The following is a 26301-nucleotide window of genomic DNA, read 5'->3' on the forward strand; positions in this document are numbered from 1 at the left end:
TGTCTTGTCTCTGTAGTCTGGATATTATCCAAACACTGTGAAAACTATCTAAAAACATTCACAATCATTTCACAATTTTTACTCCCTCTGGGAAACAGTTTCTTCTCAGCCTCCACTTGATAGCATGTGCAAAGGTGCAACAAGTACATAAAACCAGACAGGCAAACTCGTTTCTTGTCATTATTTATCACTATTATCATTTTTTTTTTCTCAATTTCAAACTTGCAGCGGCTTGTGAGGCCTTGTCGAACATCTATGGTAAAATTCAGAGTACCTTCCAAATCCAATATAAGGGGAATTATTTCCCAAATTCCTGCATACAATGTAACCTGCTCATAACCTTGCTTCTCCAGCTTGAATTCATTTGAGGCTCGGGTTCAGGATTCAAAAGCGAGGGACTGAGGATTTGGCATGGGCAGGACTTGTGTAAGGAGCTGGCTGTGAGCTTTGCAAGCTGTGAGAAAAGTGACAGTGAAGAACCTAGCCTTACACTTTGTGCAAATAATTGATCATTTTTAGATTGTTTATTATCATTTAATTCATGCTATTTCATTATTTCTTGTTGGTAAAGCATTTTCTTATCTAAATTGTGTTACATTATCAAAAGCTCAGTTATTAATGCCTAGCTGATAATGCTGTTCTACCTCTCTCTAACTGATCCTCTAATCTGAAATCACATCCTTTTATCTCTATCTTACTTAGAAGTGAGCGATTGAGAATAAGAAGGGAGAAGACACCCTTAAGAGCACTGGGGAGGACAAGTGAGTGTGTGTGTGTGTGTGTGTGTGTGTGTGTGTGTATGTGTGTGCAGGGGGGTAAGAATCACCTTGATTCAGTACACCGGCCCTCTTTGAAGTGCTTGGAGGCCAGCACGGCCAGCACAGAGCCAACCGTGAGCCTTCCAGCAAAAATCGAGCCTGACCTCCCCACCAAATCATAACCATATGAACGTAAGAATTTCCACCTTAGGAGAATGCTTTCTCCCCCGTCCATCTCCCAGGGTGAGGCATTAAGTAGTGATAACAGAAAACAGGTTCTGAGAGAAGGGGAGGCGCTGGGAGGTGATGGAGGGTGGATAGGAGGAGAGGAGGACAGGAGGAAAATAGAGGTTACAAGTGTGCCGTATGGAGGAGATTGGAGAAGGGGATTGTGTCCAAAAAATGTTGTTGCACGGAGCCTGACTACCTAAAATGGAAGTTTCTCAGGCGAGGATCAAGAGATATGGTGACCTTCACAGTTGACAGAGTGAGAGACAGAAAACTGAGAGGGGGAGTGCAGTGAGGGAGAGGGAAGGGAAAAAAAGACAGAAATTTTGAAATGTGACTCTAACTCAATAAATACCTTTCTCAACCACTATAGAGAAGCCGATTGGTACCTTTACTAAGGCCTCAGGACCCACCTGCAACTGGAAATGGTTTCCTGTCTTACACAAACACTGTTGCACCCTAATCCATGTAATTATATCTCATATTCCACATGTGTAAGTACACATGTACAACATTACAGTCACAAGTTTTTTGTTTTTTTTTAAATAAGAGCATAGCGCCCCTGTGGCCCTCTAACACACACACAAAAAAAATATCTATCTACAATGTTCATGCTCATTAAACACACAATATATTTACCAAATAAGTAGATAAATATTAGAAATTGAAGGAGGATAATTTAGTGCATTAATAATTTAAACACACCCTCATGCCCAGGCTTATGCCACTGAAACAAAGCCTGTGTTGGAGGGTAGACGAGTGTGATTTTGTGGCTGTGTGTGTGCCTGATAGTTTGAATAAGCATTCCTCCAAGTGTGTGTGCAATTAGGGTTAAGACTGTTTGTGTGTGCACTGTGTGTGTATGTATGTGTGTGTGTGCGTGCGTGCATGTGTGTGTGTGTGGTTGCGTGGTGGTGGTGGGGGTTGTTAGCGGTTCCATCTGGGTCTCCTGGAAGCCGTGTGGAGTCAGGAAAACCACATCTCATAAAAGCGGAGGCAGCCCAATGTTCTACAAGGACAGAACATTACTGAGAATGTCGCTCAGGAAAACCCTGCTTCGGCCCATATGTTGGCTGCAAAAAGGCTGTATCTCTCTCTCCTCCCATTCTCTTTCACTCATTCTCTCTCTCTCTCTCTACTTATTTTTCACTTGGTAAGGGATAAGACAGAGGAAGACAAAATAGACAGTGTGGAGTGTGGGAGACAGCGGCTGAGACAGAGAGAGAGAGAAGCCAGTACTGATAGCAATTCCATCTGTCTGTATCAAACAGAGAAGTGAGCAGTGACAGGCTGCGGGATGGGGTGGAGCGGGGGGAGGAGGTGGGAGGGGGGGCATCTGGTGCACATTGGCCGTGGGTCCGTCTGGAAACAACCATGGGAGAGGAGAGAGAGATGAGTAGAAGGAGGGAGGGAGAAAAGGATGAAGGGCTGAGGAGTGGGGAGGTAAAGTCCTGCCAAAGTGAAGGGCAAGGAATTCTGGCAATGAATAAATGTATCTGTGTTGTTCACATATTGCCTTGGATTGAACTTGAAGTCAGGGGGATAGAGGAGAAATAGCTGAGAAGTACAACAGTGTAAAGGGTATAAACAAAACATTACACACAGATACGCACATAACTTTCAGTCGTCACAGTCAGGTGAAAACCGTGTTGCTTTAATTTTTGGGGATTTTCATGTTTTCTGATTAGATCCTCTGCAAAAGGTTGAAATTTCTCTGACGTCTTGGACTTGTACAACCCTTTTAAAACCTGTTTGATACTCTGAAAAATACCGTTCTTCAGTCAGATGAAAAAGCTGACATTTTGAAGATAATGTTATGTTATTAGTTAACAGCTGTCTGCTACTTATTATTTTTGGCTGGACCGCAACAACCCAATAAACGCGAATGTCCGTGACTGAGTGACTGACTGACTGAGGCCGACCAATGGTATAACTTCATCGCTCGCTTCAGCCGGGTGTCGCCACGTGTCGCCACTTCCTGTATCCATCGTTTCAAATTAAAAGCCCTGTAGCTTTTCATACATGGTCCAGCCATATACTAATTTTGACCTAGTCTTGTTTGTTTTTGTTTTATCATCGTGATGAGTTTTGACGTTACATTTGCATATTTAATTTAATTTGCATTTTAATGTGGACCACATGTATGCATTTGTCTGTGATAATGGCACGTTTTCAGTGAAATATTTATGATTTTACACATAAAACAAATTGGTTAACTTGAACAAACAGTAGAGGATTGCGATAAAAAATCAAAAAAAGAACAGCAGGTCTTAAATCTCACTTTGCTAACTAAACTGATCCAACCAACATAACCATTTTCTTTAAAAGTTGGCTGAACTTGCTGTGTGAGTTCTCAGGACAATCTCCTTGTGGAATATTTTACAGCACACAAGCCAGCTAGTGGTGAGGGACATTGCAAAGGTCATTAAATAACTTTTAAACTAAAACTCTTGAAAATGTGATGACAGGGAGTTATGCTCTTTTGGCTTGTCTGGCAGCAAGAATGTGTTTACTGAGAACTTAAAAACATCCAGACTCATTATGTTACTGTATGGATATGTGGTTGTTTGAGCACATGTGCCTGCATGCATACATTTGTATATGAAAATAGCAACTGACTGTGTAAGTCTGCTGGTGTACGTGTGTTTTAATGCTATAAGGGAGCAGTTTGTGAACTGAAGGTCAGACTACAAACGATTTATAGAAGGATGAAACAAGAGAGGGAGAGAAAGACAATCATTCATTTTAATGGTTATTGATGTCATGTATAATTCCTCTCCTTTACAAATCAAAATTCCAACCACTTGATAAACCATTGAGCTTTTAATAATATTGATTTCTTCAGTTTAAGGAACCCATTATAAAGGTAAATTGCAAAGTGTACGCATATTTAGTCACACTTCTACAATGTATTTACTTTTGTTATGCCATCCATGACAGGCAGAACAGAGGAGGGCAAAGTTTATCTCAGATGTTGACACTGATGAATTGCTTCTGTAACGCATTTGTAGTATTACTGTACTGTAAAGAATATGAGTTCATTCTGCATCAGTGATAATAAAGATAATTATTCTAAATACATTGACATTGATGTATTGATGTCAGTGTCATTGTGCGAGTTAGCAGGATGAATGCAACAATGATGCTTCTGTTGTGAATGAACAAAGCGCGAGTGTCTCTTCCATGTGTATTAATCCACAATATATCCTCTCTGTAAGTGTATGAAAATACTTCTGCTGTGTATGCTGAGAAAGGCCAGGTGGGTGCCATAAGAGATATACTAAATATTCCCATCGGGAGAGAATCAAACTAAATGAATCTTGCTGATCCAGTCCTGCACTGAGCTCAGCGCAATCCAAGTGGAGGCAGCACATAGCATGGCACGTAAAGACACACAGATACATGCACTTTACAGCTTTAAGATCACAGTGAGCACAACTAAGGACAAAGTTTGTACATTTGTCCAGGTACGAGCCTGTGTGCGCATGTGTGAGCTCTGTGAATCAGATCTCAAGATCATAAATGAGGATAAGAAGTAGGCTGGAGAGTGTTGAAGGGTGACCACTGCCTCAGCTGGGAGGCAGGTGGAGTCAGCAGAGGCGACAAACACTGGCGTTCACTTCCCTCGACAATAGTACTGAGAATGTGAGGACATATTGAAGAGGGTGTAATGCATGATTTTGACTAACTCAGCCTATTGTTTCTTCAAATTAGTGTCATGAGTAGAGAGAAAGTGTTAGACTAACAAAGGAAGCAGAGCTGAAGAAAAGCTGCATTTTTGTTTTCTATGTGTTTGGTAGAACATACATAAATGTGTGTTTTCTTTCCTCCTGCACTGCATACATTCAGCGGTCAGGCATCAGAGGAGCTGCAGGTATATTCTGTCAGCTCAGTGTCCTGAGCTCTCTGGCGCATTACTGACACCCATGCACACTGACACCCAACACAATGCACCGAACACACACACACAAGATACACTTTTCTCTTGTGACATAGTAGCAGTGGAAAAAAAGAGGTAGATGAATATATGTTTAAGTACGCCAACCAGAGCCCTCAAACAAAATGTAAAATGTAAGAGAAACTGCATTAGAGCATAATTCAGAAATAGTGGACATCTCATTAAAATAGAAATTAACATGATTATTCTTTTTTTAAAAAAAATTCTAAATCAGTGCGAGCAAGCGTTTGAAAGGCTGACTGCTAGGATTACGGTGAAGTAATTAATCATCAAATAATCACCCCCGACATCAATATCAAAAAGACAACTTATTATCTATCAACTGCAATACTGTTCCACTCATTTTAGCTCTCATTTAGCACAGCATAGTGGTGGGGAATACACCCCTGACACAAAGCTTTGCCCGGAGGCTCGGGGAAGATGATTGAATTTCATAGCTACTTACAGGCTAATAGGGGCGTACAATGACTACTTACTGTCCTTAAGTGACTGGCTGTTTCTCCGCAGCCGCGGAACCTTTGAAGCCCTTCTGAGGAGATCTAGAGGATTTAGCCAGTAGCGTGACATGAGGCTGAGCGGTTGAGCAACGGTGCTCCCACCAGCTGACTATTAGAACCAGCTGATAAAAACACAGCTAGGCTACATCTATGGGAACCACAGGGCTCCAATGGTTACTCAATACAGGGATTTCTCACAGTGCCGATTTGGCCCATTTAGTTACTTTTTTTCAAAGGGAACTGTTAAAATGAAATTATGAGAAAGTTTTTAGAGCTGAAACGGTCAATTGACAGAAAGGTAATAAACAAACAACTGGCAATCTTGATATTGTCAAACGTGAATATTTGCTGCTTGCCTGTAATATATATATATATATATATGTATATATATATGAATTTAATATAGAATAAGACATCACAAAGATACTCAACCAGAGTTATTGATAATGAAAATAATCGTGGGTTACAGCTCTTATGTTTTTATTTGAAAAAATAAGAAAATGTTTTTAATTTAGGAATATAAAACAATATATTATTATTATTATTATTATTATTATATTTGTTTATTGTTATAAAATCTAAAATATATTTCATTTTCCAGATTTTCAAATATTTATATTTTTACATATGTATTTTTACTCTGTTTTTAAAATGCACAAACAAAATATTGATTTTAAACTGTAATTCCAAACCAGAAAACAGTGTTTACTATAACTGTAGTTCATTATATAAGTGTTAATTTGTTATTATGTGCATTTCTGTGTGTGTATTTGTTCTGCATTTCTGTGTGTGTTCTTTAGGAGAAAGAGATCTGCGAGCGCTTTACTCACAGAAGCTGTTTCCACATACAAACCACCCTCTCCTCACCATGCTGTTCCACTTACACCCTTGGAACACTAAACCATATACGCATACAGATAAGCACATGTGCACACAACACACACATATACACACAGAAAACCACATGCACATGTTCTCTCGCTCTTAACTAATTCATTCAGGAACACTTTGGTTTGGGTTTCAACACCAAAATGTCCGTACCTTTGATTGAGAAATGTGTCTGACTGCAATTATATGGGAGGGAGGGAAGGAGGGAGGGAGGGATGGATAGATGGAGAGAGGAAATGCACTACAGTGGTTTTATAGTTTGCTGGCGTGACATTTTTCTCCACTTTTTTTTTTTTTTTTTTTATTTCTTTCCTTTTTCCAGCAGAGGGGCATAGTGTTGACAGGGCAGGAAAAGGGGGCAGACTGAAGTAGAAGTAACAGCAGGGAAAATGTGAGGAAAATGGATGGGCAATGGGACTGAAGTGGCCTAGATTGTGACTGTTGTGCTTTTGATCAATACCTCTCAAAATAACTGCAGTGCCATAGAAATTTGTAGATACACTTGGTGAGAAAGTAATGGTAGCAATCACTGTGAACATTATCCCCACTTTCAAAAATTGTCAAAAAATTGCAAGCAAATATAAAAGCATGTGCAGGGATGCATTTGTGGGTACGCAGAGCGTTTAGTACTGCTAATATTTGGTCTTGACATTTACACTAAACCCATATGATGCTTTACATGTGTTGGTCACTGACCTGCAGTATGTAGCCCCTGACATAGTCTCGGAGGGTCCAGCCCAGGCCATGCAGGATATGCAGCACCTCCTCCTGCTTGAGCACGGAGAAGAGGCGGTCGAGAAGGATCTTGAGCCTGACAGGTACTGCCTGCGTGCCGTACAGCATCAGGCTGCTGATGTCGAACACCACATTGGACTGAACGATCTCCACCTGGGTTGGGTGGTAGAGGTGCTGGGTGCTGAGCTTGTCCAGAGCTGCATGGATGACCGGATGACAAAGGGAGAAAGACAGAGGGAAATACACACACAGAGAGACAGGCAGGCACGGTTAATGACTATCAAGTTTCCCTCTCATCTCAAATCTGCCTTAGGAGGCCACTGCACCGTCAGCACCCGCTGATAATAACGTATCTATCAGATAAAAGCAATGACATTAATGTAATTATATGCCATTCTTTTCAATTTAATCTAATCTTGTGCTTCACATTTACGCTGCCCTTGCATCTGCATTTTATTTGCCTCTTCTGTCTCCATCTTGACCCCAACCTGCATTTCATCCTGTCTCTAGCCTTAATTCTTTCTATTTGTGTAATTGCATCACTTATTGCATCACTTCACTCATCCTATTTACTTTCTTTACTTGGGTATTTACTATGAAGTCAAGATTGTGGGTTCGGTGTCCTGTATTTATGTTATTGCTATTTTCCTAAATTTATATACATCAATCTAGCAGATAACATTAAATTGGTTACTTTTCATTATAATGGTAGAATAACAAGCAAAAAAAGCTTTGTTAAGCTAGATAGAATGAACACTGCTCTTTACTGTCATATCTTTGATTAATGTTCAGTAGTGTGTTTTAGGAGAATATAAACTGTAAAAAAAAAAAAAAAGATTAAATTATTCTTCTTTTACCAGAAAAACATGCAGAGGAGGGGAAAGTACCCCTTTTTCAGCCATTAGAAGCATCTGCTGTGACTCTCAGGCTGCATACAGTCGCAACATATTCCAACAATAAGATAAGAATAAGATTATCTTAGAATGTATGTTGCCTGAGAGGCAAAACTCGGGTAAAAAAAAGTATAATGACTCGCTGCTCCTCTGAAAGCTGAATTGTGAGTGTTAGATAAGTTTTGTTGGTGCCCACTCTGCAGCCTTAGTCACCTCTTTCTCCTCTCTGCCTGTCTGGGCGACACCTGGCCGACTCTCTCTTTCTTCCTCCTCGTCTCAATCTCTCTCTCTCTTCTCTTACCTCATACCTCACTCTCTCTCTCTCTCTCTCTCTCCCTCTCCCTTTCCCTGCCTGTCTGGGTGACACCTGGTTGGGTCTCTCTCTGATCCTGGGACGGCTTTTTCCTGCTGACGAGGGCTTTGCCTGACAACACAGCACAGCCAGACACGAACATAATAAAAAATGAAGAACTACTTGTCAGAGTCCCTGCCAATGCCGACATGAAATGAAAAGTGGGGGAGAGGAGAGATGGGCGCCTGACAGTTCAGAGGGAGAGATTAAAAAATAGTCAATGGGGTCCTGTGCGATTCGCTGAAGGGCCCATGGCCTGCTCTTGTGCGGACGCAAGCCAAACAGGTGTTTTCTTTTATCTTTTTCCCCTCCTCCTTCTCTTTGTACTTTCTTGCCTTCTCTCCCTTTTTCTTACCCGCGTGAAAAACTCATAAGGTGTGGTCTCTCGCTTCTCTCTCTGTCTTGTGGTTGTTTCTTTTTGTTGTTTTTTTATCTAAGGTGCAAAAACAAAACTTTGAAAGCAACCGAAAAATACAGAAGCAAACAAAAATATCAAAGTTACTTTAACTATGGAAAATAAGTAAAAACACTTTTGGTTTTCAGTACATTCACAACCACAGATAGAGAGAACCTACATACTGCAGTAAAAAAGAAATAATACAAAACAATTCACTAAATAGAGAGTGCAGATATGTAGGTCACGATCTTGTCTCTAAAGAGCAAGAAGAAGCAGCTGCTTGAAGTTCAGTAGTAAGTTTATATTTTTATATACCTTAATTAGTTACACTCATCAACCCTAAATAAAGTACATTTTTCTTACCGTGAGCTACCCAGCCGTGTTTGCACTGGTCACATGTTCGTAGGTGAATCTTGCCTGGCTGGAAACACTCACATGTGCAGTTCACCAGTGTGCAGCGAATGGCCTGCAGGGACACAGAACAGAAACAGACACAGAGAAATCCACGTCAATCACAGCTCAGGTACACAGGAGACATAATGAGTGGGTGAAAAGAGAAAGAACAAATACTAAGAACTAAAAAGAAGTTATCAATTCAACAGTCATGAATACAAGAAAAAAGCAGTAGGACAAATTATTACATAGACTTTTGCAGAACAGCAAATCCCTGAACAGAAAACCACCATCTAAACTGTTACTCTAAAATGTGTCAGCAGCAGCCATTGTCACAAATATTACTTCTTAAAAATGACTCAGCCACCAAATTTCCCGACTGCTGTTTAATTGTAATGTGTGAATCTTCCTATTCATACTGTAATTTCCCAGAGTTCATGTGAAGTGACAAAGGGCTTCCTTTCCTGAAAACACAGAAATGTAACTTGTTTTGACTAAAGCTCCATTACTCAACATTGGAACTGCACTTAGTCTGACCCCAGAAAGCTTTTAGTAGTCAGGTTAAGTGTCCAGACTTGACGAGGGCATCTCAGTACAGCACAATGCACCGTCTGCTGAGGCTTACACCCTCATAAATGGCTGTTAAAAACTACACAAAAACTCAGGTACATTTTACAGAGGGTCATTTGATCCTATAAGATGTTTCATATCCTTCAAACAATAAAGTAAATGTTCAGTGTGGAGAAAATGTATTATATACTTTGAAATCCACACAGACGAATACAGCTCTATCATCCAAACGAGTGCAGCAGCTGAAAGCCGTAAATTTCACACTGACATGGAGAAACAAGAAGAGAGAGTAAGGAGTGAAAAGAAGGAGTAGAAAGAGAAAAAGAAATTAAAAACATGAATCTTAATAAGCATTGGCAGCCCTCTGTTTATCAGACATTTTTTTTACATTATCAAGATGAATTGATGAATAAAGATAGTAACACTTTTGCAACCTAAACTGCCTGAAGGGAATTTGCAGCTGCAGCAAACTTTGCTTATGGAAATCACAGTCTTATCTTTTTTGTAAATCAAATATTGTATTTCCTTAACATCAACATGTAATCTAAGTATATTGGCTGCTGATGTTAGAATAAAAGAAAACCTACAAGTTAATAACTTGGCATAATAAACACAGATTCCACACGATGAGGATAATGTATTTTACATTTGGCATATATGTTGTTGAGTCAGTGGTGAATGACTGAGAGTTTTTTTCCTATGTGTTAATTCTTAAGGCTGTAAAGAGCAAAAGAGAAAAAATTTCAAGAATGCTCAAGGCAGGAACTTGGGTGTACTGTACAAGGTGGCTGCCTATTTATTTTGACAGGAGAATCTTAATGAGCCAGTACTGAGGGAAATTGTCAGATCTAAAAGTGAAGGCACTATCTGTAGAGATACGTGTCTGTCAGAGAAAAGAGGAGGAAGACGATGACAAAGAAACTGCTTGTGCTCGCGGCAAAGCCCGACTTATCACAGTCTGAAACTTTATGAATTTACAATCTGCACTAAATATGCTATCTCATATTGTCTCACTGTTATTCTTATAAGACAATGGTGTGACAATTATGTGACACAGACGCGCAGGGTCGTAGGTTGGAGTCCATGTCTGCGCTAACAACCTATATTTCACAATGTCAGAAACAGTCAGTCAGCACTTCTAGATAAAAGAGGTTCAGCAGCACAGATCACACACAACTGAGGTGAATACATAATCAGTAATGACAGAATATTACTCTGTTTCTGCTATGCACACACCAAATCCACCACCATTAACCCAAGTGTACAGCCTGGTGTTTAAAAGCAGCAAATAACATAACTAGTCTTTGGATTAAACCAATATCCTGTAATTCAGGATATAAAATGCAGCTCACTCATAATCTACTAAGGGACCATAAAATCTATCAGAATCCCCCCTTGCTCGCCCTAAGGTGTTGTAAACCAGATTAGTAACTGGAGGTGTCAAAGTGAACATGGGCTAATCCAAGATTAAACACAAAATTACACCACTTCTAACCATGTCACCTCACAGTTTGACACCGAATGAGACAGGAGAAAGAGATTATTTGACTTTACACCATTTTTAAGCTCTCCAGGTACGAGCATGGCAATCCTAACAGTGTGTGAGGATTATACGCAATGTGTCAGTCGGAGTGTACATACATTATGCACTGAGCTGACTTTCTTATCCAGAAGAGCATGCAATAAGTGCGTTCAGTGTTCCCTCATGTACACTTACCCAGCAGACATGGCCTTTCAAGAACATACATAGGCCATGACTGGGGTCAAATTTATGACCTTTCAGATACAGGATAGACACTAAAAACTCAAGGCTTCCCCGCTGTCCTGAGGTAACTTCAGCTGAAGTCAAAGAACATTTCCACTCTGTAAAAACTCAGCTCTCTCCACTACAGTGACTTCCTTGACTTGATGTCTTTGAAGCATCATCCATGTTCATAAAACTGTTTTATAATGCTGTTAGTCGTATTCACATGCAGTTTTCTATGTTGTCACAATGTGAATATCCCACAATCTTGCCTACAATCTTCTCAACAGCTTATTATTATTAATATTTATATTATTATCTATTAATTTATGGTAAAGGATGCATCTATAATCTATTTTTCTCCCTTTTCATATAGTGTTGTCCCCTGTATTAAACTTAAATTCACACTAAAATGACACTAACTGTCTGTGTTTGGTCCTCTTATATGTCTGTCACCCACTTTAAATTTTGAGTGTAATCTTGAAATGACTGCAACATCAGATTTTTTTGCCAGGGAAGATCGTCATTTTATGTAACTCTTTTTGCATAAAGATAACCTGACAATAACCTGAGAAGTTGTCCTTGGAAACTGTTTGGAAAACGGCAGATACGTTCAAAAGAATACTTGGCAGGTAATTGGATGAACCATCTGTCTATCATCATCTATCGCGGGCTAACTTCTCGCTGTCGCCACACCTAAACCACGGCCATAGCTGCCAGTAGTTCCTCACAGGACACTGGACCAAACCATTGTTGGTTTGGCCACAAGAACATAACTTGAAACCTGACAAAATGGATTCTCGCGTGATCTCGCGAATCCAGCTGCCGCGCAAGGTAAGCGTATAGACGCGGTAAACTCAAATTTACAGTAGCCAAATTTAGCACACTGAGTCACGCAACACAGCCTTTTTCTAATTACCCCTCTCTGCAGCAGCGCTAACAGCAGCAGACAGAAATAAACAAATGGAAATATCAAATGCACCTCTGCTGTTTACGAGCTGGGGTCTGACAGCTGACAAGATAGTTAAGGGGCGTCTAATACGGCAATTAGAGCGTGCCACTGTCTGCGGGGTTGCTGCTGTGACAAGGCGCCCTCTAATCACTGACTTATTACGCTGGCTAGCAGCACCTCTCATATCTGGCCCATTAAACAGACAGCAGCATTAAGAAGCATTAAAGCAGCAAGCCCCCTCAACTGAGGAGGCACTGACGGGAAAAAAGGGAAGGGAGGGGATGTACTTTGCCTGTTATTTCTTGGGATTAATTTGTGCATTGTTCCACATTCAGTCAGGAACGTGAAAGAGAAGAGTAACAGAAAAGATGTTTGTGATATGACGGCATCAAAACGCAATACTATGAAAGAATGCAGACTGATTACAGAATTTAAAAAAAGAAAGAAGGTAAGAGAAGAAACGTTACATGTTTCAAAGATGGCCATCAAAAACAAGATCATCAAGAATGTCTGTGTGTGTGGGGTTTGTCAGAGGAAATAAGAAAGACAAGATCATAAAGACTGCTTCTCCTGATTCTCACGTACTCAGTACTCTGTGGACAGCATAGATCTGCGTTGCACTTGGCCGTAGTTTAACCTGTCTGGCCTGGGTTGGGTCAGGGACAAGCTTGGGCCCAGATCCCACTGCTACACTCGCACATATTTGTCACAGCAGGCCGGGGGAGGAGGTTGTGTTATCTGAGGCTCGGCCAGATACACAGCATTAGTCACTGTGCTAGCGTCTCGCCAGGGTTTCCTCTTTGGCTCACAACTAAAGAGGACAACGGTGAGGAAAAGGACAGAGGGGTGTGTGTGAGCGAGTGTGTGTTAGACTTCGTAAATCACTAGAAAAATGAGCAGCTAGAAAGTGAAAGTGAGTGGAGAAAATCCCACAATGCTGTAGCAATTAGACCCAGACAACAGTCAACACTCTCTCACAGCTGCCGTGTTACTGCTATGGTCAACAACTTAACCTAGCTGCGTTCAGAAAAGCATCATTTTCAGCCCTTATCTGGCTCAAGTGTGTGTGTCTCACTGCTGGGTTTTGTTTAGCTGCAGGCTTGATGTTTCATGGATGTTTTGCTTGGCTTGCAGTCCCTGTCCCAGCCCAATTGTATAAACACTGACAGTCAGCAATGGCCAGCATCAGACTGGGGAGGACTCTCAATTAAAAGAGTGTTAGTGGGACAGATGGACTGAAGAACTGCAGGAAATAGGAGCTTCAGAACAAGATGGTTTCAGCCTGGACTCTTGTAGTTGGTTCAGAGAGGATTTTAAACAGATAGACGGGGAAGCAGGCTACATGCAACTCGGTCCAACCAAGCAGCATATATAGAAGTCAAAAAAGATACTATGAAACCATAGAACTGATGGTGATCCTAAACTAATATCCTGTACAACTGTATTACTACCCTGTCATTTTTAAGGTTGACATTGTAACTATATGCTACTGAAAACACAGCTAAAACACCGGTTGCCTAGTCCCTTTCAGCCTCTCTGTATCCACTCTAGACAGTGCACAATGGAAAGCCAACCCAGACAGCTGCTGGATGCTGGGTGGGTATTGTTCAATCCTACTTTAATTGAAACCTTTACCATGTTCAACACACAGCCACAGACCACATTTCTTGTTTGGTGAGTTAAGCAAAGCCGAGATTTAAATGAAAACCCTGTGTGTACGTGTGCATGTGTGTGCCTCGCCTTTGCAGCAGCAGCTTCAGATTTAAATTTGTCTCTGCTTAGGGTCACTGTAAAACACTGGGAGCATCTTGTCCTCTCTTCCACCCACAAGATATTATCTCATCCATGAGTTAGCTGCTGAAATCCTGTCAATTTCCTGCCAGAAATGTGCAGCCAACGTGTGTAGGAAAAGAGGCACAGCAGCTTTGCGTGTCAAAAAGCCAGCCCTGGCTCCGTCAGATAGATCAGGACTTCACAATGTCCATATTGGAAACAGGTGACAAATAAAACACGCTGAATAAAGCAAGTCTTTGTAGTCAGACACAGCACGCCACAAAATACAGGGGAGCAAATACCTTATGCCAAGGCTAATTTTTGCTTGTTTGATTTTATACATTGGATTTGACTTGAAACAGAGCTTCCTTGCCTCACAAAGTGGTACAAAATAAACAACGATTAATCATTTGTGCACCGACTTCAGCATAAAACACACTTATACTGCACAGGGGGAAAATGTAGTTGACAGAAAAGGCTTGTGTCTTCCCTCAAATCCCCACAGTGTAAAGCCCGTCCTCCATGTCAGTTCTGGTTTTGAGCCCAGCGGCTGGCAGTCACAGAGCCAGAGGTCCCTGTCCTTTGTGCAGCTGTGCGTCTGGGCTTTGACACGGGGCAGAGCGACCAGAGCTATGCTAATGGGAACCAAATGGGGCGTGAGTCCCCGGTGGATTACAGAAGGAGAAGAGAAGCATGTGTTTTCATGTATTCATGTGGAGACCTGGGACCCCTCTCTTTTCTTCCCTTCTTTCTTCTCCTCTCTTTAAGTCAAACAAATGGAAGCAGCCATGTCTGTTGTTTGCACGCACTTTTAATTAATGTACTTTTCTTCTTGACAGATTGTGAGATTCGTTGTCGATTAGTCAGTATATCTCAAATTTAATAAAATATATACAAAAAGCTATTAGTGTTTAGGTTTAGCCCTTTTTAAAGGCGTGTTAGTAACGTACTGTACTGTAAACTAGTTAAAATAAGGGTGAAAAGGGCCAAGTTTGAAAATGAAGTTTAGACATGAAGTGAGAAAGGTAAATAAACATCTAACAAAAAGTGGTGAACTATTAAGTTCATCTGAAATGCATTGTGTGTGTGAAAATCTGAAACACAAGTTTCAGATGTTTGGCAGTGCCTTGCAGTCTTGGTGCACTTTGCGTTCACCTGCTTTTACTGCAGTAAAATTTGTCTTGATGTTGCGGTGTTGGGTTCAGCTGAGGGGAGAAGTTACAGGTGTAGCGGATACATATCAAGTCTGATTTAAATGTAATCAGATTACATTGGCATGAGCTCAGAGTTTTACAATTTGTAGCCTTTCATGTGCGAATACATTTTCAAAATGAGCTCTCTGCTGGTAATTAAATTGCAACACAGTCAGTCATTGAAAGGAATCATTTATCAAGAACATAAATCTGAAATTCATAACTGGACAATCTAAACAATGAATTGTGAGTGATGATATCTGTCATCTATTGTCCTTCCAGATGACGTCCAGTTTCAACTCTGACCAGGTTCAGTCCTGTCTTTTTGTGTTTGTCAGCTGTCAAATATGACTCACTCTCTGCACTCCCTCACATATATACACACAACACCCATGTGATTACTCCAGAATCAAAACACGCACACAATTGAGTGAAATTTCTGCTTCCAACATTCCTACTTCTTCATTGTGGCTTGACAGAGTCACAGAAAGTAAATCTCCCCGTGATGAGCACCACCCCGAAAAATTTCAAATCAGATCAATGACGAAACTTTCAGCCTGACTCACTCGGAAGATAAATAACTGTGCGTGTACTTCAGGACAGTCATGCTTGTTTATGGAGTGGACGGATAAAGGACCCAGCTGGCTTTGATATTGTGAAACAGAGAGGGAGAACGAACATAATATCACAATATTGGACCAGAAACGCAACCCTGTGATCTCGCTATCAAATGCCATGCTCTCAGTCAGTGCAGCCGATATAGATGGAGTACTGTTAACACTGTACTACGCTGTCAGTTCAAATATTCTAAGCATCAAGGGAGCAGCAGTTTCTCCCATCTTTTGTGTAGACAGCAGGTCCAGGCAGAAGCCCCTGGTCCAGGCCCCTGGCCCCTCTCAGCTCTCCTCAAAGCATTTCCCCAGCCAGAGATCAAACCATCTGCTCAGTGACAGACCTCTGGGTCCACAGACACAAGGCCAGGTTCAAAGGAGGGTGCTGGGGGAGGCGGGGAGGGACGGAGGGATAGAAAGAGAGAGAATGAAGGGAAAGTTGGGGAAAAGGAAGAGAAGTGCGATAGCAAGGGAGCAGGGAGGTGAGTTTGAGGGGGGGGAGTCAGACAAGCTGGTGTATCAGAAAGGTGGGGAAGAGTTGTGGAGGAAAGCTGATGAGGAGAGTTGGGAAGGTTGAGAAAGTGCTGTGCAAAAGATGTCAGACTAGATCTCACAGTTCTCTCCCATATGACCCAACTTTTGGCCAAATTTAATATGTCATTTTTAAACTGAACTACTTTGTTGGTGTTATTATTTAGCCAAATAGCTAAATGATTATTCTGATTATTTTCATTAGAGCCAGACCAATTTTAGATTACAACAGATATATCAGTGTCCATGTCGAAAAGAAACTGCAGTACAGCAATTCACAAAATGTGCTAGAGGGACAAAATACATTTTTCAACTATAAAATGTCTATCAATCTATGAATATGTTGTTCACAAAATTTAAGACATCCTTAGTAGTGATTTTTTTTGTTGGTGTTATGTTTTAATAGAAAAAACTCAGATAGCATTTACCCTTTTTTAACCTCAAATTGATATTAGTATTAGTATTAAGAATTCAAAGCTAGGCTTTAATATTTACATTCAATTAATCTGTTGAGTATTTTTTCAGTTAGTCTCTAAATTGTGCAAAAATTGTAGAATTGTTAAACAGAAATCACTCCACAAGTTGTTAGGCTTATCACGGCCCATTGTGTGTGTGGACAGGAAATAAAAAACAATAAAAGAGGCCATTGTCGTCAATATATACTAGATCTGCTCTGACCTTCAGCCTATTGGAGGGAGCGACCTGCACCAGATAAGGACAACTCCCTGTCAGATGTGACACCTGCACTCGCCGGCCCACTGAATGCTAATATCACAGTGACAGCCTGCACTGCAACAACACGCAAGGTTACCGTCTGGAGACTTGAGGGAGTGACATGACCACACAGTGCGACCAGACACATGTTTGGGTGAGGGAGGAGAAAAAAAAAGAAAAGAAGAGAGTGTGGGAGTAAAAAGGGGACAGAGCAAACTGGAGGAGTGGTGAGGGGGGGATCGGGTTAGTGTGTGTGAGGATGACCAACATCATCTGCTCTTTACTTCTCTCCCCATCTACACCCTAACACAAACAGAAAATATTAGTCAGAGCCCAGACATACTGCCGACCCCTCTCTGCGAGGGGAAATCTCCGTGGCGATCATTGGTTGGCGTGGGCGACAGGACACACACACACACACGCACGCTGTGCAGGCTTGACAGCAGCGTGACGACAGGAGGCCAGCACTGCAGAGACTCCCCCAAATTGACATTTAGTCATCATACTCGTCTACAGGGTGGGACTCTCACTCCTGAACTACACACATGCAAGCGCCCACACACTCTCCCACATTCCCTCTCATGCAAACACACACACACTCACACACATTGAATTCCCCTACTCAAACTAGCTTCCAGCCAGAGAAATCTTGGAAGAGCTCCTAGATTTAATCTTGCCAATAGCTCTTTATTTTCTTTGACCATTTTTAATGTAAAAAAGCCTGCGCTAATTGTGTGTAAGCAATCTCCAAATTATGTATATGTGTTTTTTCAACTACACCGAACACTACTGTAGATAGATTGGCTGGTTTTCAAGACACACGACTGGGCAATAATATTTGTTTCTTTCCTCAGAGTTTTGTTCAAACAGTGTGTCAGCATGGTGGTTTACTTGTAAACACCTGGGCCTGCACACCCAACAGCTGTGGAAATACAAAACTATGTATAAACTATGCTGAACGAGGGATAATTGCTTTATTCAGATTATTTTCAACCAAGTGCCACATCCACTTGCATTTTTAGTTATATGTTGCATATAAAATGCTGCGTCTATAAAATAGAATAGCACCAAAAGTAGCAGAACAACAAGACAAAAAAACTCAAGGCCCAGATTGTTGTTATTTACAGATATTTGAGATAATTTACCTCAGCCAGCATAGTGAGAAGACTGCTCTTGATTCAGTTTTCGTAGTTCCCCGTTTAGATACCACACTCCGAGAAAAAACTGCAACTTCCATTAGTATTTACAGTCTCAGACAGCAAATGACACAGAGAAATAGGACACAAAGACAGAGATACAGACAGAGAGGGGAGGGAGAGACAGAGAGAGTATTTAACCAATGGCTACATTACTGAAATGACAAGTGTGTCACTCCCAAAGCCACACAATGAGGGAGAGAAGTGAGGAGTGTCTTTCCAAGACTCTGTGCGCGTGTGTGTGTGTGTGTGTGGTGGGACAGCAAGAGAGGGAGGGAGGGAGACGGCAGACCAAAGGAAAGTCCATCTGGGTGCTTTAGTCTTTATCAGTCTTACAAAGTTCACAGATAGAGGGGCTGAAGTGGAGGCTAGACACTGTTCCAGAGTCACAGGTCACAAAGAAGACACAGAGCAGCTCAAACAGGTGGGAGGGAGGGAAGAAAAGAACCTCACAATTGCGTGAGGAAAGCAGTGCCAAGGCGTGGTGATTGCAATTCTGCAATCGACCTGACCAAATTGCAAATTCCCTCTCAGGACTCTCTAAAGTCCGCTTCATTTGGCTCAAGCCGGAATCCTTATTTCTGCAATTATAAAGCTATTGACTAATTCGACATATGTTAGCGTGTCTTCCAGCCCTTGAGTGCTGGTGTGCCATTGAGTCATTAACTTTTGACAAATTGTGACAGACTTTTTTATTGCCACCCAATCATGAGAAACAAGACTGTGGCCGAGGAGTTAATGAGTGGCATGTTTCTCCTCATCCTCCTCCTCCCCCACCGCTTCGCTTTCTCCCCTTCTCTTTTCTTCTCCACCCCTTCCACTTAGATTCCTGCACCCCCCAAACCCCCCCCTTACCCCTCCATATTTATAATTTTACCACATCCTAACAATAACACGGCCGGTACTCAGCACAAAACACGCGGGCCCTGGCCTAATGAATCTCATGCCTTTACCGCGGTAAAATGGCCAGTAAGTATTACCAGCTGCGACACTCTCTCTCTCTCTCCCACTCTCCCTCTTTCTCTCTCTCCTTGGCAGTGGCATTGAGCTTGGGAGCGCAGGGGTGAGGGAGAGGGGAGAATTCGGGGGGGACCAGGCAGACACATCTGAGTGCAGCTGGACCAGGGAGAGGGGGGCGGGGGGGTTGGGGGGGGGGTTGGAGGGATGAGGAGGAGGAAGAGAAGTGGGGGAGAAAGACCGCAAGTCTCCGTGTTTCCAGCTGCCTTTCTCAGGGGCTCGGTTTTCTCTCCCTCCTCTTGGTTTTTCGCAAGGCCCTTCTGGTCCCAGCTTACTTCAAAACTCACAAACACACACACACACACACATAGACGCACACACATACAGACACACACGCACGCCCTGATCCACCTCCCCTCCATCCCTCACCCCTCACATTCGGCCATCTTTGTTTGGACAGGGCTCAGGAGTTCCAGAAAAGCTCTCTCAGATGTGCTGAAGTAAGGGAAAAACAAAACAAACTGGCCCTCACACACATACACACACAAGCGCACACACTCAAAATTTATGTGAACGCACAGACACCAACAAGTACTTTGCACTCACACACATAATACTGTGTAGTGAGAGAGGTTCACACACACGCACGCACGCACACACACGTGCACTCACTCGCATACATGAACAATTTCACATGTGTGAAAGCCAAAATACCAGCTTCAACCAGAGAACAAATTTGCAAAGAGAGAGAGAGAGAAAAAAAAAGTGGTATACATTTTTCTTCATGGAGGTAGGCAGCCTACCATTGAAGGCATGCATTCTTTTACACAGTGTGTGTGTGTGCGTGTCCCGATCCAGGATCACAGCAGCACCAGGGCAGGCCTGAAGCATACCTCGACATGTGTTACCTCTTTGTAATATTGACTTTGTTATAGCTATACGAGTGGGAGAGTAGAGCCAAGAGCCCGGGCCTTGCAGTAGTGGGGCCCCCCGAGTTCGCCAGAAAACAAATACCCGAACGAGCCGTGAAAATAGAAAACACAGCACCACAATAGCAATCTATAAAAACAGATTCAAATAAACTATAAAACGTCCCTCACTCCTGCTCCTGACCTTTTTACATTTTCACTCTCTAAATTCAGAATATGATTTGTCTGATTCCATTTCTGCAGCGTGTTGCTTACAAAGCCGTGGGATTTGGCAAAGGAGCGATACTTGGCCTGGCTTCCTGTCTGAGCATGTGTACTGGACCAACTGTAAAAGTCAAGAATCCTCTTTCTCTAAATCCTTGACTTACTGCATAATTTCAATTACTTAGAAAACTGCTTCTAGACTAATGCAAACATACTGCCAAGCCTTCTAAATCTGTTATTTTTAAAATTAAATAATTTGTATAACAAATGTCATGGCAACATGGCACTTAGTCAATACAGAATATACAAAAACAAGCTTCTAACATTTCTAGGGAAAAAAAAAAAAACGACAAATGTCAAGAACCCCCATATTTCAGATGACACAAATAAAGAGAACCAAGATAAAGGAAAAGCACACATGTTGTTCATTTGATTGCTTTGCAGAAATAAAAGATTGATTATCATTTTCTTGTTCCTGCGAGTTTAAATCCCATCTTGTCTCTTTCCCCAGTGATGACTTTGCTTATACATTTGAATAATGAAGGCAAGTCATTTGAATATTCCCTCTGTATTAAAAAAAATGATGTTTTTACACGATGCAGCAATATTAGCCATGTTAATTGGGCTCTTTGGACTTTCCCAATAGAAAGGCTAAATTAATTACTTATGTAGACAAAATGTCAGACACGCCGATCTAATAACTACAACTGTTTCCACCAGTGTTGTTTTCAATGTGTGCTTTTTTTCTCTCTTTGTGTGTGTGTGTGTGTGTATGCATGTGTGTGTGTGTGTGTGTGTGCGTGTGCGTGAATGAACTTAAAAACACTCTGAGCATCCACTAGCCTGAGTTAGATCTAATGAACGAGATGGGAACAAAATTCTTTGACATCCTCTCCATGTTTCATCGGTGGCTCTTGAGAGTCCTTCTCCAATATTCATCCCCTCTTCTCATACTAATCAGCCACTACGGTATTGACTGTTTGTGCTTGCAAAGTGACTCGTGTTGGTGTGTGTCCGTGCTGTACACATACATTTTTTATGCTCAAACGTGGCAATCGACGGTCCACTTTGCAATTAAAGTCCTACGAAAAAGTGAATTATTTGCAGGACATTAAGTGTGTGTGTTTGTGTGTGTGATGTGTTCATTAATGTGTGCCCACCACCATACAGGGCTTTGAAGTTCCACATTTTTTTTTTAGCTTTTGGCTGTTTTTCAGTCTTGAAGAAAAACTGTATCAGCGCATTTTACTCAAGTACGAATAAACATTAGACTTTGGGAGAGGAGGCGATGGGGAGACATTATGAGTACGTGTATCTGTGAATGTGAGACGATCAAATGTGTGTGTGTGAGTGTGCGTGTACATGCATGTGTACACCGAGCGAGAGCTAACACAGAGGCCTGCTGATGCCATGTTTCAGACGACCCCTTGAAGTGGAAATGAGCTTCCTCGGTCTTATAACTAGTCCGTTCTCACAAAGTCAGCAAACTCTGCCACCCTTCCGAAGAAATGCAGACACCTCTCTTCCCCCAACCTCCCCACCCAGCCCTGTGGTCAGCATGCAGGATGAATTCACCATCAGACCTAAGAAACTGAATCATTTCATCTACTTTTGTTTTTAATGTACAAAGCGTGAACAGGGTGAAAGAGGTACAGCTTCTGCGTTTTCAGATGGCTTTTGTCATAGCTTTCAAAGCCATGTAGCCTGTAACGTCAAGTCCTGGTTAAGATGGGAAACGCAAATTTGTGGTATTGTAGACACATAAGGCTATGCCTCAAGGTTAGCTCAATGTGGCAAATAGAAGAACCCAGAATGGTTGTTTCCTTAAGATGCATATTCACCTTTTCCAGCTGCACTGCCTTACAGTATACCTCAATAGTAGCACCATTTCAGTCGGCACAAATTAATTTTGGCGAATTATTACTGCTGCAAGTGATATTTGTTTACAATTAATATTTTCATTTACAGTAGAAATATTTTTTCATCCAAAAATGTCAGATTCATCCAAAGAGATAGAATTTATTTAAGGGAGAAAACTGTTGCATTTCATTATTTTTAGGTAAGAAATGATTGAAAATTATTACTCAATTATCCAAATAGGCAAAGATGGATTTTCTGTTGACAAATTAATCAACTTATTGTTCTAGCACTGTTTCTTAGCAGTCTGGCAGCCAAACTCCTTTAGACAAACAATTCCAGACACTAAGTCATTGCAAGAGCTAATTTTATCTAATCCAGACTTAATACATTTATTTTACATGGCACTTCAAAAACATTATTGTTTATCATCCTTTTAATTTGATGAAAATGAGCTCAGTCTCAGAATATTTTATGATCCGGTGCTCATGAATGTCTCTTTTCATGTGCCTAATATAGATTTATATTTCTCTCCTTTGTCTATATTATTATTACTATTATCATGATTACTGTTATTACTCCACGTGTATGCATGCATCTCATGTAGTGTGCATGCACGCACGCTGCTGTTTGAACCTGTGTGAGCACCTGAGGGTCCATCCCCAGCCGTCCTCAGAGCAGGGAGCGACAGCTGTACGGTGATGCTGTAGCGATAGGCATCATCGGCTTGCAAGAGACTAATTGGTCCACAGCGCTCCTCTGAGTGGCCTCGCTAATTAATTAGAAAGGCAGTGGAGCTGAAATTTTTAATCAGGACACCAGGCTCTCCAGCAAGCAGGGGAAAAAAAGACACATCACCCCATCATTCCATGTAATCCACCTAACACTGAGCTCCCATGTTGTCGTATGATGTGTGTTGTGTGTTTAGGTATTCATATGATATGACCAGGGAATAAGAAATACATTTATTACAGGGCTTGTTAAATCATTTTAATTCTGAGAAATCCAGAAATTGTGTGTGTCCTAATACACTATGCATGACTTATATTTGCTTTGTCCCCTAGAGATCGATCTTAAGGTGCTCTTTTCCTCTCTCTGTGTGTGTGTGTGTGTGTGTAAGCACATATACAGAACATATCATGATTTCCACTGATATGACTTGTAAGATGTGGTGACAAATAATATTGCTGCTCAAAACTGGAAAAAAGAGAGTGTTCACAAGGGGACTGGTGCATATGATGATTTCTAGTTTCCGCACACACTACTGATTTTTTTTTTTTTTTTTTTTTTTTTTACTGTTCTTTTACTTTTTTTATAATCCCTCTACACCGTGAAAGCAAAATATTATTTTTCCTTCTTCTCCCTATCTGTACTTAACTAATTAAAAGCAGTCACTCAAACCGACACTTTCCATCATGCCGTAAAGAAGCTGTGGAAATCACAAGCTTGTTAAAAAAATAGTCCCTGGGTTTTGTGTTTCCTACTGAAAAGGGGAAAAAATTACTCTGAGGACGTTGCTTTTGCACCACTTTGGGGGCACATTTGTGTCCCAGAGCTGCACACAGCACACCACAATGATTTGTGGTGAAGGGCCAAAGTCTGGGAGGAATCAGCCAGAGACCAGAAGACAAGAGGCATGCTTAAACGAGAGCTACGCCGGTCAGCCACTTCACACAGAAGACAAGGGAAACAACATGTGTTTATCATCGCACTACTGGGATGACAAACTTGCACCGCTGACTTGAGTTACAGTAACAGGAAAATCATAGTGTAAGGACATGAATCAGGAAATTCTCCTCTATTTAACATACATACATAACAAGCCAACAGCATTGTAGACATTGTAGTCAGTGGATGAGCACACTTTTTAAATGGCAAATGATTACAGACATGCCATCACTTTTGCCCTTTAGTCAACTGGAAAGTTTCTGAAATTCACACACGCACACACATTTCCACCTTTACCTTGTGTGGCGACATTAGCTTTGTGTGGTGTCCTAATCTTTGTGACCGTCTTTGGCTTTGCTCAGCTCTAATCAGCCAGTCCGTCTTATCAGCCCATTGCTTTGGCCAAAATAAACACACACCGCCTTTTTATTGCTTTGTTTTCACAGGTCATTAGGGGAAGTAGAGAAGACGCATTGATTAGTTTTCCAGACCACTGGATTATTGTTGTGTTATGACTATCATCATTAAGTTTCATTAAGCCTGTAGTTGTTCTAGTTTCCAGAAAATGAAGATGTTGCAGGAAAGGTTGGTTGAAGAGGAGTCATACTAATCAAGAAGGTAAGGCAAGTCAGTTTATTTATGTGAGGTCAAAGCACTGAACACTGAGTTGTCAGTAAAACACCCCAATTTGAAAATAAGACTGAACTCTGACCCCTTTCCAGTATTGAAACTGTATTTAAAAGAATCACTCTGGTCCCATCATTCACATTTTTCACGCTACTCTAAAACACTGAGCTACTGTATGACATTCCACATTTATTTGAAGGGCATAAAAGAAAACTTAATGAAGCAGCATCAGTCCCTCGCCAGGTCCTCTTTGCCAGCTTTGCTCTGGAGCTACACATATGCTCCCAAAGCAAGAAGAAACTGGCTCTGTCGCCAGGCTAATTAGCATGTGTTAGCTAGTTAGTGAGAGGGCGGCCCTGTGTGATGTGTACTGAAGTGGAATAAAGCGCTGGGGCAAGGACTGTACTAATGGCCCACTTCCTCCCCATGGGGACCCTCCCTGCAGCTCCGCACGTGCTGGCATCAGTGCGGCCACGGGGCACCCACAGGGCCGCCACAGCGCCAGGGGCAGAGGTGGGTGCACAGGAAGATGCCTGGCTTGGCTGGCATCATTTTCACGCAGAACGGCGCTCTCTGGGTGTGAATGCTCTGCAATGTAACAGCATGTGACAGTGACACCCGCTAGTACACACACACACACACACGTATGCACACAGGAAAACTGAGTGACGTGCAGGCTAACAGATTCATCAGCCTATGAAATAGTTCAGACAGCTGGGGCCACAGTGCTAGCTAGCTGCTTGGCATCGGCGGATGCATTATTTACAGGAGGAGCTGGAGCATTAGCGAGTCATTTAGCACTTGGTTAGCATGCGTAGGTGGTGAGCACCAACGGCAAGCGAGTGTATCTCTGTCAGTGCGAATAAACAAACAGTGGGGACATGGTGTGACAGTGCAAACGGCATGCCACCCAGACACAAACACACACAGACACATGCAAACTCATCAGGGAGCCAAGGGAGAGTGGGAGAAAAGAGGAGGGGGGGGGGGGGTGGCATCCATATTTATAGGCCCTTTCTAGCATTTGTCCCCAGGCCAAATGCTGTGACTACACTCAGCTAATGTCAGAACAGCACTTAACCAGGCATTTCCAGTATGTCATGGGCAGTGGGGAATACATGGGATAGATACAGGACCAGAGTGAAAAAAAAAACAGAGAAAAACGAGGATGGAAATGAAAAGAAATGCACTTGTGTTGTGTGATAAGATGATCATGTTCTCAAGCAAATATGGCAAATTCTCTCTTTCCCTTTATCCTTCTCTCTTTTTCATTTTCTCTTTCAAAGTGCCCGCTACATCAGAATAAATCTTTCAATAATAATAAAACTTTAAAGCAGGCAATACACTTCAGTATTGAATAGTTCCTAGATAAGTTATTTTTATTGTGTCCTCTTATTTGATATATCGCCATTTTCTATTTTTTGATGCTGTAAAACTGTGCCAAAGCTGGTCCTTAGCAATCTTCTTCTTGGATTTTTAGCTGTAACATCAGCTGGACCTGGCATTGTCTGTGTTTTGGATTTAGGATGTACATCTGGCATGAAAGTTGCAGTGTAGTACACTGGCATTTGCACTCAACACTATATTAAATAGCTTTTGAGAACACGCCAAATTTGATTTCGAAATAATAAAAAAAAGGAGCCCTCACCGAGCCAGGCACAGAGAAAGAAAGTTGC

General features: G+C 41.7%; 1 protein-coding gene across 6 annotated transcripts in view; it reads right to left on the bottom strand.

Annotated features, from left to right (window-relative positions):
• The window catches only part of bnc2 (basonuclin zinc finger protein 2), a 178187-nt gene that overhangs the window by 40547 nt on the left and 111339 nt on the right, over positions 1–26301 (bottom strand). For 5 of the 6 annotated variants that reach the window (XM_067584866.1, XM_067584868.1, XM_067584864.1 and 2 more), the window contains 2 exons: positions 9070–9172; positions 7026–7261 (listed from right to left, as the gene is read on the bottom strand). In XM_067584866.1, the coding sequence (XP_067440967.1) occupies positions 7026–7261; positions 9070–9172 (339 nt within the window). Of the gene's footprint in view, positions 1–7025; positions 7262–9069; positions 9173–18332; positions 18597–26301 lie in introns of those variants that run through there. The other variant, XM_067584867.1, reaches the window with a different exon arrangement.

Source organism: Thunnus thynnus, chromosome 3 (genome assembly GCF_963924715.1).
Source record: "Thunnus thynnus chromosome 3, fThuThy2.1, whole genome shotgun sequence".
Lineage (NCBI taxonomy): Eukaryota > Metazoa > Chordata > Actinopteri > Scombriformes > Scombridae > Thunnus > Thunnus thynnus.